We start from the raw sequence: 15,704 nt of genomic DNA, 5'->3' as shown, positions 1-15,704 counted from the left end.
AACATCTTTCTGGTTATTCATGCAATCATTTTCAAATTTCCTGAGATACTACAGTATCTTGAGTTTAAGGACTGAATCTAGGCGAACTGACCTCCCACACAATTAAACAAGAATGAATTAAAAGAGGCAGCTGCATCATTTGTGAGGTTTAAAAAATAAACGGAATTGCATAGACTTGGTTTTTGGTAGTAAAATACTCTAAAACACGTAGTTCCTAGATCTCCTGCTCTTCTACAGAGCAGAAGAGACCAACAGGCATGTTGATACTTGATAACTTCCTTTTCCCCCAAACAAGTTTCCACTATTTTGTTTATAATTTATTTTTGTATGTTCTTCCCCTACTACAAGTCCCTACAAGTCTGTGGCCCCATTTCACACCCTGCACATTATTCTGACCTGTACTACTAACGGCTTTCGCAAGTGCCTGTTCCTCAGCTTCCTTGGCTTTGGCAAGAAGAAGTCTGACTGCATCTAGAGAAGAACAGGAAATGCATTAGACAGTATTTTAAGCATGCCTGCAGAATAAGTTACATCCCTAAACTCTTTTTCAATAAAACTGCAGCTATTTATTAAAACATTACTTTGTTTCAAACTTATAATGGTCTTTCCCAGACTACCTTTAAATTAAGCATATCTCATTTGATTTTGATGTTCTAACACCAACATGTTCATAACCTAACTGAAAGCTCCTCAAACACGCAGTGAAAGAAAAACCACATGCAATAAGAAAATCCCATTTCCTCACCCGAAAAATTAACACTATTTTCACCTCTCCAACCTTCTGCCAGAAGAAATTCTCCACTAGCAGTGCATTATTTTAATTCTTGTTCTACGGGGACAAAGCTTTCACCTCACATAAAGTCATTTCACTACTTATCTGCCACAGCTTGGTATGAAAGCTGGTACTGAGATTGCATAAACATTTCAACTAAATAAAACAAATGAGGTTGTATTAAAATTCACTGCACTTTTAGCCAGTTGTGATAAACCTTGCCAATAAATCTTACTGCAGCAGCCAGTTTCATCACAGAGCATGATGGCACTCAGCTCTGAGGAAGAGATGTCACCTCAAAATGTAACTACATAATCAACTTGTGACTAAACTCAGCTGACACAGCACTGTGCTTCAGCTCTACTGGAAGCACTGCTTTGTAAGGATGCTCATACTTCCTGACGAAATGAAGACCTATAACCCAGCAAGCTGGCTCAGGAACAGAATGGCACATTTTTAGACACTGGTCTCACTTACACTGATTGTGTCTAAGTGCTGCCGGAAGGTCAGCTCTGCTTCTTTGCTAGGCAAGAACAGCTTCCCGTGGCGGCTGTTGGGGGGCAGAGTCGTAGGAACTGCAAAGAGTCCACCATCAGCATCAGTGCTTCCAGAGCTTGAAGGACCAGCCACCAGCAGAGGTCTAGGGAGGTTTCTCAAACCTGGAAGATTTTAGTGCAATTTAAATGAAATGAAGATGAAAATAACTATTTCGTAACTGAAGGATTACAGAGAGAGCTTAGATTTATGGATTCTGGCCCTGCCACTGTCAGTCTGGACTCAAGCTGAAATGCAAGAATTGATCCAAAAGTAGTGCCTCCTATTGCACTGCATTGGCCCATGACATCAGAGGCAGATAATGGTGGGATGGCAGCAGAGGTTCAATCTTCCCACCAACACTCCATTACATTATGCTGTTGTGTGACAGATAGGAGCAAAGGGGCACTCTGACAGCATGGCATTTAACATGGAAGTGCAGATGAAGCAAAGGGGCTCAAATGAATTCCTCTCCATGTGGAAAAACGGTACTCACTGACATACACTGACACTTGCTCAATATTCAGTGGAGAAGAAATGGTGGATGTTGGCACAGTGAATCAGTGAGCAGTGCATTTCAGCAGAGGCAACAGTGACAGTGGGGCACCTCCACTGGTACAGATTTGTATAAACATGGCATGAAGCTCTTCTTCATTGCTAGGAAAAATGCATAACTAATGGTGGTGACTATGCTAAAAACAATGTTTTGTAGCTGAGAATTTGCTCTATCAAATAGCATTATCATGCTCTTTGTACCCATTGTAGTTTCCGTGGAAAATAATCATACGGCAATACTTTCAGTGCAATCTACACACTTGAGGGTCAGTTCTTCCACTGTATAAGCTCTATATCCACCTGATCCACTCCTTTCATAGGCTAAGATATTACAAGTACAGATTCATTTTACAATAAGTAGGTTTTACTTAGACACCCTTCTCCAGAGTGGTGGCTCAAAGTGCAATCTCAATAAAACAATTGTGGTGAGAGAAAAAAAAAAAAAAAGCAGGGATAATTTACCAAAACTATTTTCCAAAAGATGGACCATCTTAGAAATACATACAGCACTTTGAAATAATAACACCTGGACACAGCAAAATTTCTGTTTGCATTTCAAAAAATAATTTCACAACATTGCATTTTTTCACAGCCAACTCTGCAGGCCATCAGTTAGAATGAAAAACAGTACTGTGAGTGCATCATTGCAAGATAACAACTAAGCATACCTACCTTATATGCTGTACATACAATGCCGTTCCATTGTAATAGACAAAAATGGCTCAGTACAGCACCCATGCCTGGCAGAGCACAGGCTCCAGCTGGGCTGCATGTATCAGCAAAGAGGCAAAAGTCATCTGACTCAGCCATCCCCACCAAAGCCTGCCACCTCCCTGGGCAGGAGAACACTACTGTTCTCCTTTCTAAAACAGAATTGCCACCCCCTCCTTGCCATTCTGCACCACTGCTTTTTTTCCCAGTAGGATAGTGAAAATTACAGCATGGCGAAGTATCTAAAAAACAATTAAAAATGTTGAACAACTGATATATTTGTGTTTCCTGACTGACTCAGAATTGTTCATACACAACATATTTTCTTTAAAAAGCTGTCAAGGGACGCGCCTGAATTATGTAGTGATATTTTAGGTATTACAAGTTAGGCTGCATCACAGTTGTTGTTTTACTCTTTTCTAAATCTCTTAGCATGATTCTTTTTAACACCTGTTATTTTCTTCCCAGCTAGCTGTGTGGCTTTTGTGAAGCTGTCTGTCAACACTTTCAGTTCTTCTGCAAAGGACATGAGCTACCTTCTTTATTTTCTACTAAGAAGGGCAAATCAATTCATCTTTAGGAAAAGAAAAAAGGCAAACATGAAAATGCACTTTGCAGCTAGCCTGACTCAGGACCTATGTCTATCAGGGAACGAACCTAAAAGACACATCATCAAAAACAGTTTGCTTCCTGATAGTCAGATTACTGCAGCCATGTAATCACACTGCATATAAGGATACAAAGAAGCTCGATAGCTATTGTATACTAAAGGTCATAATCCATCACTATTTTAGATTCAAAACACCCTCAGGCCGGTATCAGGGCTGACAAATGGGATTAAGTTTATCTACCAATAGAGCATGAGTCAGGACATGCCTGGTTCTCAGTCCAACATCCTGGAATGCCATCACCTGAGGCCGACATTGAATGTAGTATCTCAAGCACAGCTGTTGAGCAAAACAAACTAGGCAGAATGCTGTATTCAGCACTTCCTGCTCCTCTGACCAAGCCATGCAAATTACCCAAAGTCACTCAGACCGTCTTTGATCAGTACTGTACAGAAGAATGACAGAAATTTTTCAGTGATGATGTTACCAACATCCTTTATGCCACGTGTTTGTCTTCCATGTCTGGAAGCTTTCACTCTCTGGAGATCCCAAACCTCTTCTCATTCTTCCTCCTAGCAAATGCCAGCATCTTCTCCAAGATTGACTGCTAAGACATTTTCTGGACTGAAACCTGTATTATTGACAGATTGCTTTGCAAGACTCAAAGAACTGAACTCAGGACAACCCTAAAGCAAATATACCACGTTCTTAAGCAATAAAGTTCGTAACAGTAGGAACACTCACTCTCTCAGAGTCACGTGACTGGAAAGTGCCCATCCTGGTACAAGGTATTCATTGTCTGATCCCTTGAAATGTGTTTTTATGAATACTCACCTGAGGAGCTGGAAGCAGCGGCAGGAGAAAATGTCTTGTTGTTGCGAAGGGCAGACTGATTTCGAGTGCAGCCTGGACTTCTGGTGCTGATGGTAATCACCTTTCCTGGAGGAGTCAGTGACTGCTCCTCCTGAGTAGGCTTTATAGGTGATGTGGCAACAGAGCTCATCTCAGGGGCCTAGAAACACAAGTAGATTAAAAGAATACTGGCCACAGTTACGGCAAACACCCAAACACATTCTACTTAGGAAACACTGAAAAAAAATCTGACATTCTAAAATACCTCTACACACTCTAACGCCTCTGTGAGCGTGTGGTGGAAGGCTGCAACTCTTCCCATATGCATTTAAAAGTAGAGGTAATGACAAAGATTTGTCATTGTAACAAAAGAGGGGCTGCTTTTAATTTAGGATAAATTTTTATAAGCTCCAACTATCTAAGATGAAGCAGAACCTTGAAAGCAGACCTGGCCAAAAATATTTTGCTGTCAGTGCTTGCCAAATAAAGACAGTTTTGAAATTTTTCCCATGCCTTTTCCTACTCCATACTGTAACATGACTATAAAAAGAGAAGCACGTGACATGGCACATTACTGAATTTCCAGGTCTATCCAACTGACTTCCTTACTGCTTATATGGTTTTCAAGAAAATGTACCCTTTTTAAACAATCTGTGCACAACCACAGGCATAAAATTAACACCCATGCTTGAGTGCAACGCAATTTGCCACAGTTTGTTTTATGCTTGTAACCTTCATTTCAAAGAAGGAACCACAGAACAATCAAGCAGTAATCCTGGGCAAACTGCAGTACTACTAGTACTTCCAGTCAGCAGATATCATCCCTGACTCCTGAATGCATATGTCATTCTAATGACATTCACTGCCATAAGAAGCTTATATATTTCATGTTTCAGAAAAAGATAAAGTGGTATTTGACAAATAAAGAAAAAAAGTGACATTACTTTTTATCGGAATGTATTAAAAGGAACCAAAAGAACTCCATTGTTTTCAGGTCTATTAGCTTGCCTTGATTAAGACAAAGAGTTGCCAACAAGACAAGAAAACATTTGTAAATAATAACTGCCTCCTATTGTGGTCTTTTCTTTGCCTCCTCCCCCAGGTCTAGTGAGATACCCTTCCTTTTACTTGCAGTTGTTAAACCGTGCCTTCCCAGGCTGTCACATGTATCACCTGCAGGAGATGCCAAGAGATCTGTGCATTGTCACAGATCTGCTTGATGCTGCACCAGAAGTCTTTAGAGCTTGAACAAAATCTAAATCAGGAGCCATAGATGAGTGAAGATGGTTCTACATTTAGAAAGTCTCAGAGTGTAAGACTGTATAATCAGAAACAAAAGGAGGTTGGGAAAGGAGGTGCTGTCACTAAGTCTGCACCAAACAACACAGATCAAAGACCACGGGTGTCAGGGAAGAGAGATTCATTTGCATCCTATGCTAGAATATGATGCAAATGGTATCTTTAGCTCATCATATCTTCATCACAGGAATTCAGTCAGATCTGCTGAATTTAGCTTTTTTTTATCTTGAAAATTACGTTTTATTAAGTTTCAATTGATTACAGTAAGAAGAAATAGCAGCCAAGTTAACACAGTGGCAGATCTTAAACATTGGTTACAACATACAACAAGGAAAGCAAGTTAATTCCCAGTTGTCTGCCTAAGGAAGAAACTGTTTTTCTAGATGTGTTAAACACATCCTAGAGTCTCACAACTTTTACAGCCATCACCATAGCTAGCCAATCCACAAGAAATAGACTGTTTTTCCACTTGGCATGATCTGAGCTACATTAACATTGAAATTCAGGATTGTGGTTTTTGTTTCACATTTTGCGAGAAGGCACCTTACTATGCTCATGATTCATATCTTGACTTCACAGTAGTACTACTGGGACTCATGACAAATAGAAACTAAAACATACAGTAAAAGGCAGATAGAACATAGTAACAGCAGCAGAGTGGATTTGACATCTGTTTTGACTTTTTTTTTTCTTGTAACACAGGAATCTCTAAAATCTTAACAGAGCTGGTTAGTGATTTACTCAGAAAATAACAGGAACAGGAATTATTTCCCAGTTCAAGTAAGAGTTTACCATCCAAAGGGTAAAGAAGAGCTACTTACTGGTTTGGGATTGACTTCAGTAGAGATGAGTTTTAAAAGGCAGTTTAGAAGTCTCTGCTTGTGAAAGGTAGCACACGTAGGAACAGCACTTGATTCAGATGTTTGCTCCCTAGCATCCTGGGTTTCTGGCTCCAAGACAGCCAGCCAGTCATATTCCAGCTGCAGCTTGTTCGGTTTGCCCATCATGAGGTAGACTTCAGCCAGCGTAAGGCTCTCAGAAGTTCGTAGGCTCCATCCTTCTTCTCTAACTTGTTGAGACAGCCGGCTTGGGTCATCCTTGAGAGACTTTGTATTAGATTGTCCCTGAGGTGGAGGTGGAAACGAGGAGCTCAGCTTCTCTTGAGAATCCTCCATTACTGCATCTGTTATCTCCTTGGTACTACAAGCATCAAGCTGCTGGCTCTGGCTGTGGCTAGCCTGAGCTTCACATCTGGCCATGCCACTGCTGGGTGAAGCCACACCACCTCTCAGTAGCTGAGAATAGGAGTCTGATGTCTCTGTGCTCCTCCCACTTGGAAAAGCCACAGGAGAAGTATCACCAGCTGCTGGAGCAGAGTCTTTCCCGTGCAGCTTTTCTGTGCAAGAACATTTCTCTGGGACAATAAGGTCCTGACAGGACTTCATGTACCGTGGGAATGGATCGAGCAGAGAGAGCTCTTCCACATCAGGAATCTTACTGCAAGCACAAGCTGAGCTGCATGATGCTAATACTGTTGCTTGGTCACCAGCCAAGGCCTCCCTGCCTTCCACATAGAAGGCCGCTGAGCTCAGCTTTTCATGATTCCCTTCTGGATCTTGAAGTCCTGAAGGCGGCTTGCTGAGAGAATTAGTGATGCCAAGGTTTGAGACTGCTCCTTCCACCAGACCAGAATCTGCGGAGCCATCTTCAGCACTTGCAGAAACTTCAACTGTGGGCTGAGAGGTTCTGCTCGATTCTGTAGAGCTCTCAGCCCTTCCAACACTCTTGCCTTCCGTTCCCCGTGGGTATTTTAGTTGTCCCCTAGCTGTCCCCTGACCACTCTGTATGCCCAGAATTTGTGCAGGTGGTAATAAATGAGAGTCTTTTGTGTTCTGTTTGCATTTGCCAGTTTCCTGCCAATGCACTGTGCAGAAAGCCTTGGAGTGGACCACTCTGGCTACCCCAGGTAGTGGAGTGAGCGTACAATTCTCTCCTGGAAAGAGATGGAGCATCACCTTCTCCTCAGAGAGGCTGCCTCTTGTTTCTGTATCTCTGGAGTCTTGAAGCTGCCGCTCCTCTAGTGTTTTGCGCTAAAAAGATGCGTTAAGGATTGTAACCACTATCTGTCCCTTCAAAACAAGCACCCGATGGCCTGTTTTGCAAATGAACAAAGTCAGTAGCTAGTCAAGGGTGTATGTTCCCTATTCAGCAGATATGAAGGCTCTATGATCAGAGCTAAGTCCTGTGTTGATAAACACCATACTGAAGATCTGCTACAAGCACAAACTAAATTTATAGTTCAGGAAAAATTACTAATCTCTGCTTCACACAGTATTGCAATTTGGAAAAAAAAAATTCACTATCAGTAAAATTGTTTTCCCTTTCTGGGCAATAACCTCCACTTCACATGTTTTGAATGGTATGTGATACTTCTTCCAGACATTCAAATTGAAAAGGAAAACCTGCATTGAAGGACTAAGGAGAGGATACAGCATACAAGTAAACAAGAAAAGAGAATTCTCTTCACAAATCTTTTTACTCTATGGATCCAAGCTCAGAGTCAGAAATACCAGAGGCAGGGTAATAAGCTGTATGGATCAGACACTGTATAAAACATAACAGGCAGCAGCAGATACCTAAAGAAGTGTAAATGTTCATTTAATGAAGTTGCATAAAGGAAGGGGAAAGATCCATCCTCAATTTCTTTGTTGAAACTGGAAGCAAAACAATTAGTACATAAGCTTCTACAAAACCATCACCTATCTATGATGAAACAGACTAAGCTCACTTTTTAAAGTAATGAAATAAAGGCAGGGGACTTCACTTATTACTAGCTTTTCTGGGGATCATACTACAGAAGAGTTGAAGTAGAAGTGAATGAACAGTACAGAATTTCCCACAAAAGTCTCCTTTGCATTAGTGATGCTGAGATACTACCTCTACCTTTATGAAGCATGGGCTGGTAAATTTATTAAGTAGACTTGTGTTTCTTAAATGAACTTAAGGGAATTGCTCCCAAGGCATACAGAACAGACTAAAGAAGGAAAGGATACAATACGCACTTCATGGAGAGCCCACTTCTGCTTCAAGAATTCAATAAGGCTGGAAACCTTCCGATGCAACTCCACAATCATCCTGTATGCAAGATGAAGCAAAGGAATAGTGAAAAATATGTCAGCAGAAATTCAAAACAGAGCCCCAGTGCTAGCATGGGAATTACGGGAATAAACTGGCATTCTGTAGCATAGCACAGAGAACACAGCCACCATTCCCAAACAATACAACAAAAAAAGCTGGCCAAAAAAGGCAACATTAATACATAAGTAACTTGCTAGCCAATCCAATAAATCTGATCACTGTGATTCAAGATACCGTTTTTCTGGACAGAAAAAAAACCAACAAAACATCAGAAAATGTAGCAAGATTTGGCTAGAGTAGTTCTACCAAGGCACAACTCTACTACACGAAGCATGGAAAGAAAAACGGGGACAAAATCTATCTACTTTTTTGCTCTCAAAGCACTTTACAAAGTAAATCTTGTACTACACATCTTCTTTCTCCTCTCTGTGCAGCATTCAGTCATTATAATGAAATGCTCTACATGAAGGAGCTATCAGCATCACAGAGGCCTAGTGTTTTCAGACACAAACTTCAGACTAGCTCTAAGTACTCAAATGGTCAGCCACTGACAGCACTGAACAACAAAACCAAGCAGATTTGGTCTGGGAGCAAGTTAAGCTAAATATCTTCAATCCTGCTACCACTGTGTTGCAATCAAAGAAAGGCAACAAGACTGGTGAGGGATCTGGAGCACAGATCTTATGGTGAGAGGCTGAAGGAGCTGGGAATGTTCAGCCTGGAGAAGAGGAGGCTCAGGGGAGACCTTGATGCTCTCTATAACTTCCTGAAGAGGGTTTGTGGTGAGCTGGGGGTTGGCCTATTCTCTTGTGTAATTAGTGATAGGGCTACAGAGAATGGCTCAAACTGCACCAAGGGAGATTCAGGCTGGACATTATGAAATACTATTTCTCTGAAAGGGTGGTCAGGCACTGGAATGGACTGCCCAGGGAGGTGGTGGACTCACCGACCCTGGGGGTGTTCAAGGAACATTTGGATGTTGTGTTGAGGGACATGGTTTAGTGGGAGCTATTGGTGATGGGTGAATGGTTGGACTGGATGATCTTTTAGGTGTTTTCCAACCTTGGTGATTCTATGATTAGACACATTCAAACTCCAGATGCAGGTGTCCCTGACCATTGTTTTATTTCCTTTCCCTATGCCCCAGTCTCACTGCATGTCCAATAACAAATTTTAGTGGAACTAAAGCTTCACATCTCTGTTCCATTCATCTCTACTCTGACAACTGAGTGTAAATGGCACAAAGCAAATCCATCCCCAACTTTAGTACCTCCTATCATTACTCAAATTAAAGGTTATAAAGAGTAATGGTAAATTAAATTTCAAGTGTGAATCATACTCTGGTTGGTCAAAGGCTCCAGAATAACTATGTTTAGACAAACTGCATTATCAATTATGTACCATTCAGACTGTAAAGAGACCTCTGAAGAGACAGCAAGATGCTAGAATGCTGCTCACACACTTCTGTAATCTCTACTGAGCATCAAAATCAGGTATTTGTTACCTAAGCCGTGGATTCTGAGCAAGGCTCTGCACTCGAGCCCATGCGTGATTATTTCGTGGCTGCAACTCAACAGGGACCTTGAGAGGAAGACGCACTGGCTTCTGGTCCTCTTCATCACTAATGCCTGAGGGAAATGAAGCACAAAGGGCACAGATCAAAGCAAGAAAGCCCAAGCAGAATGCTATATGCTCAATTACTAAGAAAGTAAGGTTTCACAGTTATCAGCACCACCTACAGACAGCTTAAGCAACTCAGCTTTACCAGAGGAGGAAGCCTGCTTCCTTAGATTACCTCCTGTTCCAATACATTTATGTTTTGCCTTTGACACTGCAGTGTCAGTCTCACATGGCTGGAAACTCTGAACAAGTACAGTACCTCAGATGTTTAAACTGCACTGATACCACTTACTGGAGGTGGGAGGGAAGTGGGAGAAGGGAAGGGAAGTCACATAGCTGAAATAAAGGAGGTTAAAAAAAAAAGTCTAGAATGCTCAATGCTAAAAAATGTACTGCTGTTTATTCACTGATATAGTAGGAAGACTAATCTTCAAATACAGTGAAAGCAAAGCTGGCCAAGCAGTAGCAGTCTTGCACAGTTTACATCCCTCCTCTGTAATTTCATTACTGCCATACTCAAGACTTAGAGAGCAATGTGAATCTTAAAGTTAGCAGGATTCTATGAACATGGTTACATTAAGAGAACAGGGACATATCTGTGCCAGTACAAATGCAAAGTAACACATATCCTCCAGCCAGCAATGTACATGTTAAAACAGGCCTACTCTCATATTCTTCCAGCTCTCTGTCAAAACTCTTTCACATTTCAGCATCTCTTACCGTCGGGATCACAGAGCTTCTTCAAAGCCCTGCACATTGGAGCTTTGATACGAAGGTTTCTGCCTTTGTAACGAACAGTCGTAGCCCTGAATATATTGGAAGAGAAGTATTCACAGGCACCATTAACTAGAGTTTGTGAGTATGCACATAGCAGTGGTACAATCACACACAATCATCTCTACAGGAATTAAGAAACAGAAGGGTTTGCAATGCAGATTCACAAAGGCTTATTAATATTATTATTTTTAATCGCCTTACTTTTCATTATAGAAATGCTACTCTTGTAACACTCCTCTTCCAGACATCCACAAGACATCGTGTCCTGTTATGTGCACTAAGGGAAGGGTTGTTAGATATAGACCAAAATCGGGTTACTTAGGTTGAAGAATACCCTTAGATAAAGGTTGTTTGGAAAAGAGAACTGGTTTTGCTTTCATCTCCTCTTTACATTCCTAATTGTTCGTTATAAGAACAAAACAAAAAAAAACCTGAAGTTTTTAAGAGGTCTTCCACTTTGTAATGTAAATAACACAACTGATGCAGAAATGAGGCCAAACCACCTGTGCAGGAACCTAAAAGGTCACTTCTACATTATGGTTTCACTTTAGTTCCAATACCACAAGAACAGCTATAAAGATCCTTCAAAACAAGAATACTTTTCTCTTCCTGAGCAGTGGAGGTATCTTCATTCACTCAGCTCTGTTGTTCTTTTAGAGAATTAAAAAGGCAGGGAGGCACAGATACAAAGGTACTGATGGCAGTATTTACACCTCAAGCAGTAGGGATCACTGAGCACAGAGGCAGCAAAGTAAACCCAAGTCTTTGCTGCTAAAGTTAAGAAATTATGGGGAATGTTCTTACACATAAGGAAGGTAACATCTCACAAAGTGAGCACTGAGACTACGCAGCTAAGAGGGAAGGTCACAAAGGGGGAGCAGGAGGCAAAGCCAGACCCGAAGAGACTGAGTGGAAGAGATGAGCAGCTCAGAAGTTTCAGGTACTACACTGTGAACCTCTACATATTCAGAACAGCCCAGGGCTGAAAGGGCAGATCTCCTGAATCTACACTAAGCTATCAGAAGCCAAGGGAAAATTGCTGTAATAAAGAACTAGCAAAAGACTGGGTTGACAGCAATTTAGATTCCCTACATTTTCTAACTGAGTTTCGCTGTTTAGTGATTCTGAAAACTTCTGTGAGCAGCCTGTGTGTGCCAGTGTGGACATGAGCATGATATCCTAAAGTGAAATCCTAAAGACAAGTACACAGAAGTCCAGCATTGGATGCTCTTAGCTTCAATAATCATAAAGGAACATTTAACACAAAGATTCTGCCTTTACATTAAATAACTAGTTAGTTATATTTTCAAGCATTATTTTTGATCTGTAAGCTGTGTTATTATCTCAGCTAGGAAGAGATGGTTTCACTACAAGCATCTCAGAGTCATTTGTTTTACCTACACCAAGCAATTACTAAACAAAGTCAGAGCTGATGCGTAACACAGGCAAAACATGCAAACAAACTGCCAGAGAGAGCTCCTCTGAGTCCCAGCTTCCCTTGACCTTACCAAACATCTTCTGTTAAAGTTTACCTGCTTCAGGAGATTATCGGAATTGTGCATGTTCACATTTGTCATTCTTAATAGCTAGATAATCACTTTCAGTCAAGACTTTCAACTCAGCAACAAATGTATTGCACGCAGGGGAAAGGAAGAAGTATCAGACTTGAAAGAAAAGGTGTTAGGAACTGAAAAAAAGAGAACCCCTTACAAAGAAAGCAATCACAAAATTTTAACACTACCAATAAAGATGGAATGAGAATGTTTTATCTATTAGGATATATGCAATGTGTTTGTTTGTGGACCCCCCAGGGGTCCATGCTGGGTCCAGTCTTGTTCAACATCTTCATCAGTGATCTTGATGAGGGGACAGTGGCCACCCTCAGCAAGTTTGCTGATGATCCTAGGTTGGGAGGATTGGCTGACACACCTGAAGGCTGTGCTGCCATTCAGCAAGACCTGGACATGCTGGAGAGCTGGGCAGTCAGAAACTGGATGAGGTTTAACAAAAGCAAGTGTAGAGTCCTGCACCTAGGGAGGAATAATTGCATGCACCAGTACAGGCTGGGGGGTGAGCTGCTGGAGAGGAGCTCTGCAGAGTGGGACCTGGGTGTCCTGGTGGATGACAAGTTGACCATGAGCCAGCAGTGTGCCCTCGTGGCCAAGAGGGCCAATGGCATTCTGGGGTGCATTAAAAAGAGCGTGGGCAGCAGGTCAAGGGAGGTGATCCTTCCCCTCTACTCTGTCCTGGTGAGGCCTCATCCGGAGTTCTGTGTCCAGCTCTGGGCTCCCCAGTACAAAAAAAGACAGTGATCTCTTGGAAAGAGTCCAGCAGAGGGCCACAAAGATGGTGAAGGGCCTTTCTTCATAGGTGAGATCCTCCAGGCCAAGTGAACTGGGTCTGGTTAGCCTTGGGAAAAGAAGACTGAGCGGGAATCTGATCCAGGTTTATATCCAGGTATATATCTGAGGTGTGGGGAACAAAGTGGTGAGGCAAGACTCTTTTCAGAAGTGTGTGGAGACAGGACAAGGGGAAACAGACAGAAACTGCAGCACAGGAGGTTCTGCACGAATGTGTGCAAGAACTGATTTACGGTGAGGGTGACGGAGCACTGGCACAGGCTGCACAGGGGGGTGTGGAGTCTCCTTCTCTGGAGATATTCAAGGCCCACCTGGACGCCTACCTGTGTGACCTGGTGTAGGGAACTGCTTTGGCAGAGGGTTGGACTCAATGATCTCTAGAGGTCCCTTCCAACCCCTATGATTCTATGATACAGAGCTGTCCTGCACGTGCAGGGGATTAACTCAGATAGTGTGTATGTGCAGGTGCTAATGAGAAGGAAAACACGAGAACATTTTGCTCCTGTAAGAACAAGGTTTCCCACTATAGTAAGAGCTGCAGGAGGAAAAAGGAAGCCCAGACCAGTTTAACTGATATATAAAGTGGATTATGCAATTTGTTTTAAAAATCCTTTCATATATGAAAAAGACTGCTAAGATTTTCTTAATGGTAGAAAACCCAAACCAAATGGAAATTTCTTCTCTAATTTGAAATTTGGTAACCAAAAGAACAAATTAGTGATTTCACAATCACATCTGTGAGCTACATCACAGCAGAATGCTGCATTGAGTGCAGCTTTCAGGAGAAGAAACTGTCATGCACTCATGAGGGGACTCCATTTATGACCACTAGTGCACCACTAAGTATACACTTAATACAAGTTAAAGTCAGCAGCTGCTGAGTATGCAAAGCCTTCCTATTTTTTTCCTTTATACAGTGAAGTTTACTTCATCTATAATTTGCTATAACATATTCTAAAAGCATAAATGCCATAAATAAAAAGTGATCTGTAAAAGACAAAATGAAACTGCTTTCCAGTCTCTTCTGAAGACACAATTAGGACAAACCAATGTCTGCTGATCAGCTACAGCCTGAAACACATTCACTTTAATGACCACAGTCCTTCATGATAAAACCAAAAATATATGCAAAAGAAGTAAGTGTCAAATGTGAAATTCTGGCTCTGAAAAAGTAAAAATAGTCCCTTAGAGTGTGGATGACCAATGCAACAATCCATTTAGTGAGTTCTGGGAATGAGTTTTTACTTACCCGGCCTGAATAAGCTCATTAAGTTTAGCTGCATTCTTGTCATCCATACCTACCCATGAAAAAGGACAAAATAATGAATTAGAATTTTAAGTGATACAGTCCTGACCTTTATTTCTGTGTGGTTTGGTTTTCAAAACTATTACTGTTTCTTCTTATGAAGGACTAAGGTGCATAAATTGGCTTAATTTTTAGAAAACACTGGATTTTCATAGTGCACAACAGTTCCATGGTCCTTGCCATAGAACTTGCAACTTACTTGACAATTAAGCTACCACAGTTTAGGTGCTACATACATCCTGGGCTGTTGTACATTAACCTGACACTGCAATATCAGAAAGAAAGCTTCCTCATCTGGCTGCACCATCTCTGTTGCTAAGGCAGCGCAGCATGACAGCACCAAGCCTTCACAAGGAGAGGAAAGAAACAACAAAGCATGCATATAAATCACACCTTTCTTCCATGCAGTACACTGAACATTTTAAAGTAAACACTATGATAACTTGATTTGTATTCTCTATAAATGGTTATGCCCACATCTATTTACTGCACAATTAACCTCCCTGCGGCAACGATGGAAGCAGTCCTGACAGGCTTTGTTTCTCAGTAGCTCTACAAAAGTTATCTCAATTTCTGGAAACGAGACTGGGTAAAAAAAATGCAGAACAAGGAGAAAAATGACTTTCACCACCTGCAGAGCCAAGCTCTAGTAAACTGGGTATAGAGGCTTGGTTGCTCAAGTCCACTTGATGTCAGGGAAGAGACCACAATTTTCCCTTGATGAAAGGTAAAATATTTAACCAAGTACCAAAGTTATAGAAAGGCAGAAGCACAGAGTATGCACAATCAACATGGTGACTGTGCAAACCCTCATTCCCACTCAGAGCCAAGGAGGATCCACTTTTAAGACAAGAAGTGGATAAAGGAAAGAAAGACTAACATTCATTTCCACTGACAATGTCATTTGTCTTGCTTCTGTACCTTCTTTGTCACAAAACAGTTCAAAATTTCTGCACAGACCTACATTAAGAACATTCAAAACATCCTGACTGTTGAGACAGTACCTTAAAATCCCAGGTAAGGAGATAATCTAGCAAAAAAAAAAAAAGTCTGCAAAATGACAACTGCACAGGGATTTGTAGATGTCCACAACTTTCTTTTTTTTTTCATGTAGTACTTGGATCTAACACCTACTAACTCCACAAAAAACTTGGTAATGAATGAAGCTACAT

General features: G+C 41.4%; 2 protein-coding genes across 4 annotated transcripts in view; one reads left to right on the top strand and one right to left on the bottom strand.

Annotated features, from left to right (window-relative positions):
* The window catches only part of CYTH3 (cytohesin 3), a 425,983-nt gene that overhangs the window by 191,024 nt on the left and 219,255 nt on the right, over positions 1-15,704 (top strand). The window lies entirely within an intron of this gene.
* The window catches only part of CRAMP1 (cramped chromatin regulator homolog 1), a 41,302-nt gene that overhangs the window by 10,431 nt on the left and 15,167 nt on the right, over positions 1-15,704 (bottom strand). For all 3 annotated transcript variants that reach the window (XR_010621967.1, XM_065732536.1, XM_065732535.1), the window contains exons 6-13: positions 14,476-14,524; positions 10,810-10,895; positions 9,974-10,097; positions 8,385-8,466; positions 6,153-7,421; positions 4,015-4,192; positions 1,250-1,431; positions 397-471 (exon numbers count right to left, since the gene is read on the bottom strand). Coding sequence is in view for 2 of the 3 variants with exons in the window: in XM_065732536.1 (XP_065588608.1) it covers positions 397-471; positions 1,250-1,431; positions 4,015-4,192; positions 6,153-7,421; positions 8,385-8,466; positions 9,974-10,097; positions 10,810-10,895; positions 14,476-14,524 (2,045 nt within the window). In the remaining variant the exon portion in view is untranslated. The remainder of the gene's footprint in view (positions 1-396; positions 472-1,249; positions 1,432-4,014; positions 4,193-6,152; positions 7,422-8,384; positions 8,467-9,973; positions 10,098-10,809; positions 10,896-14,475; positions 14,525-15,704) is intronic.

The sequence above is a fragment of the Cyrtonyx montezumae genome, unplaced genomic scaffold, assembly GCF_038088225.1.
Source record: "Cyrtonyx montezumae isolate F1298 unplaced genomic scaffold, pur_monq_1.0 scaffold_16, whole genome shotgun sequence".
In the NCBI taxonomy this organism is placed as follows: domain Eukaryota; kingdom Metazoa; phylum Chordata; class Aves; order Galliformes; family Odontophoridae; genus Cyrtonyx; species Cyrtonyx montezumae.
Note: the sequence above shows the minus strand (reverse complement) of the source record. Positions and strands in the feature narration are given on the sequence as shown.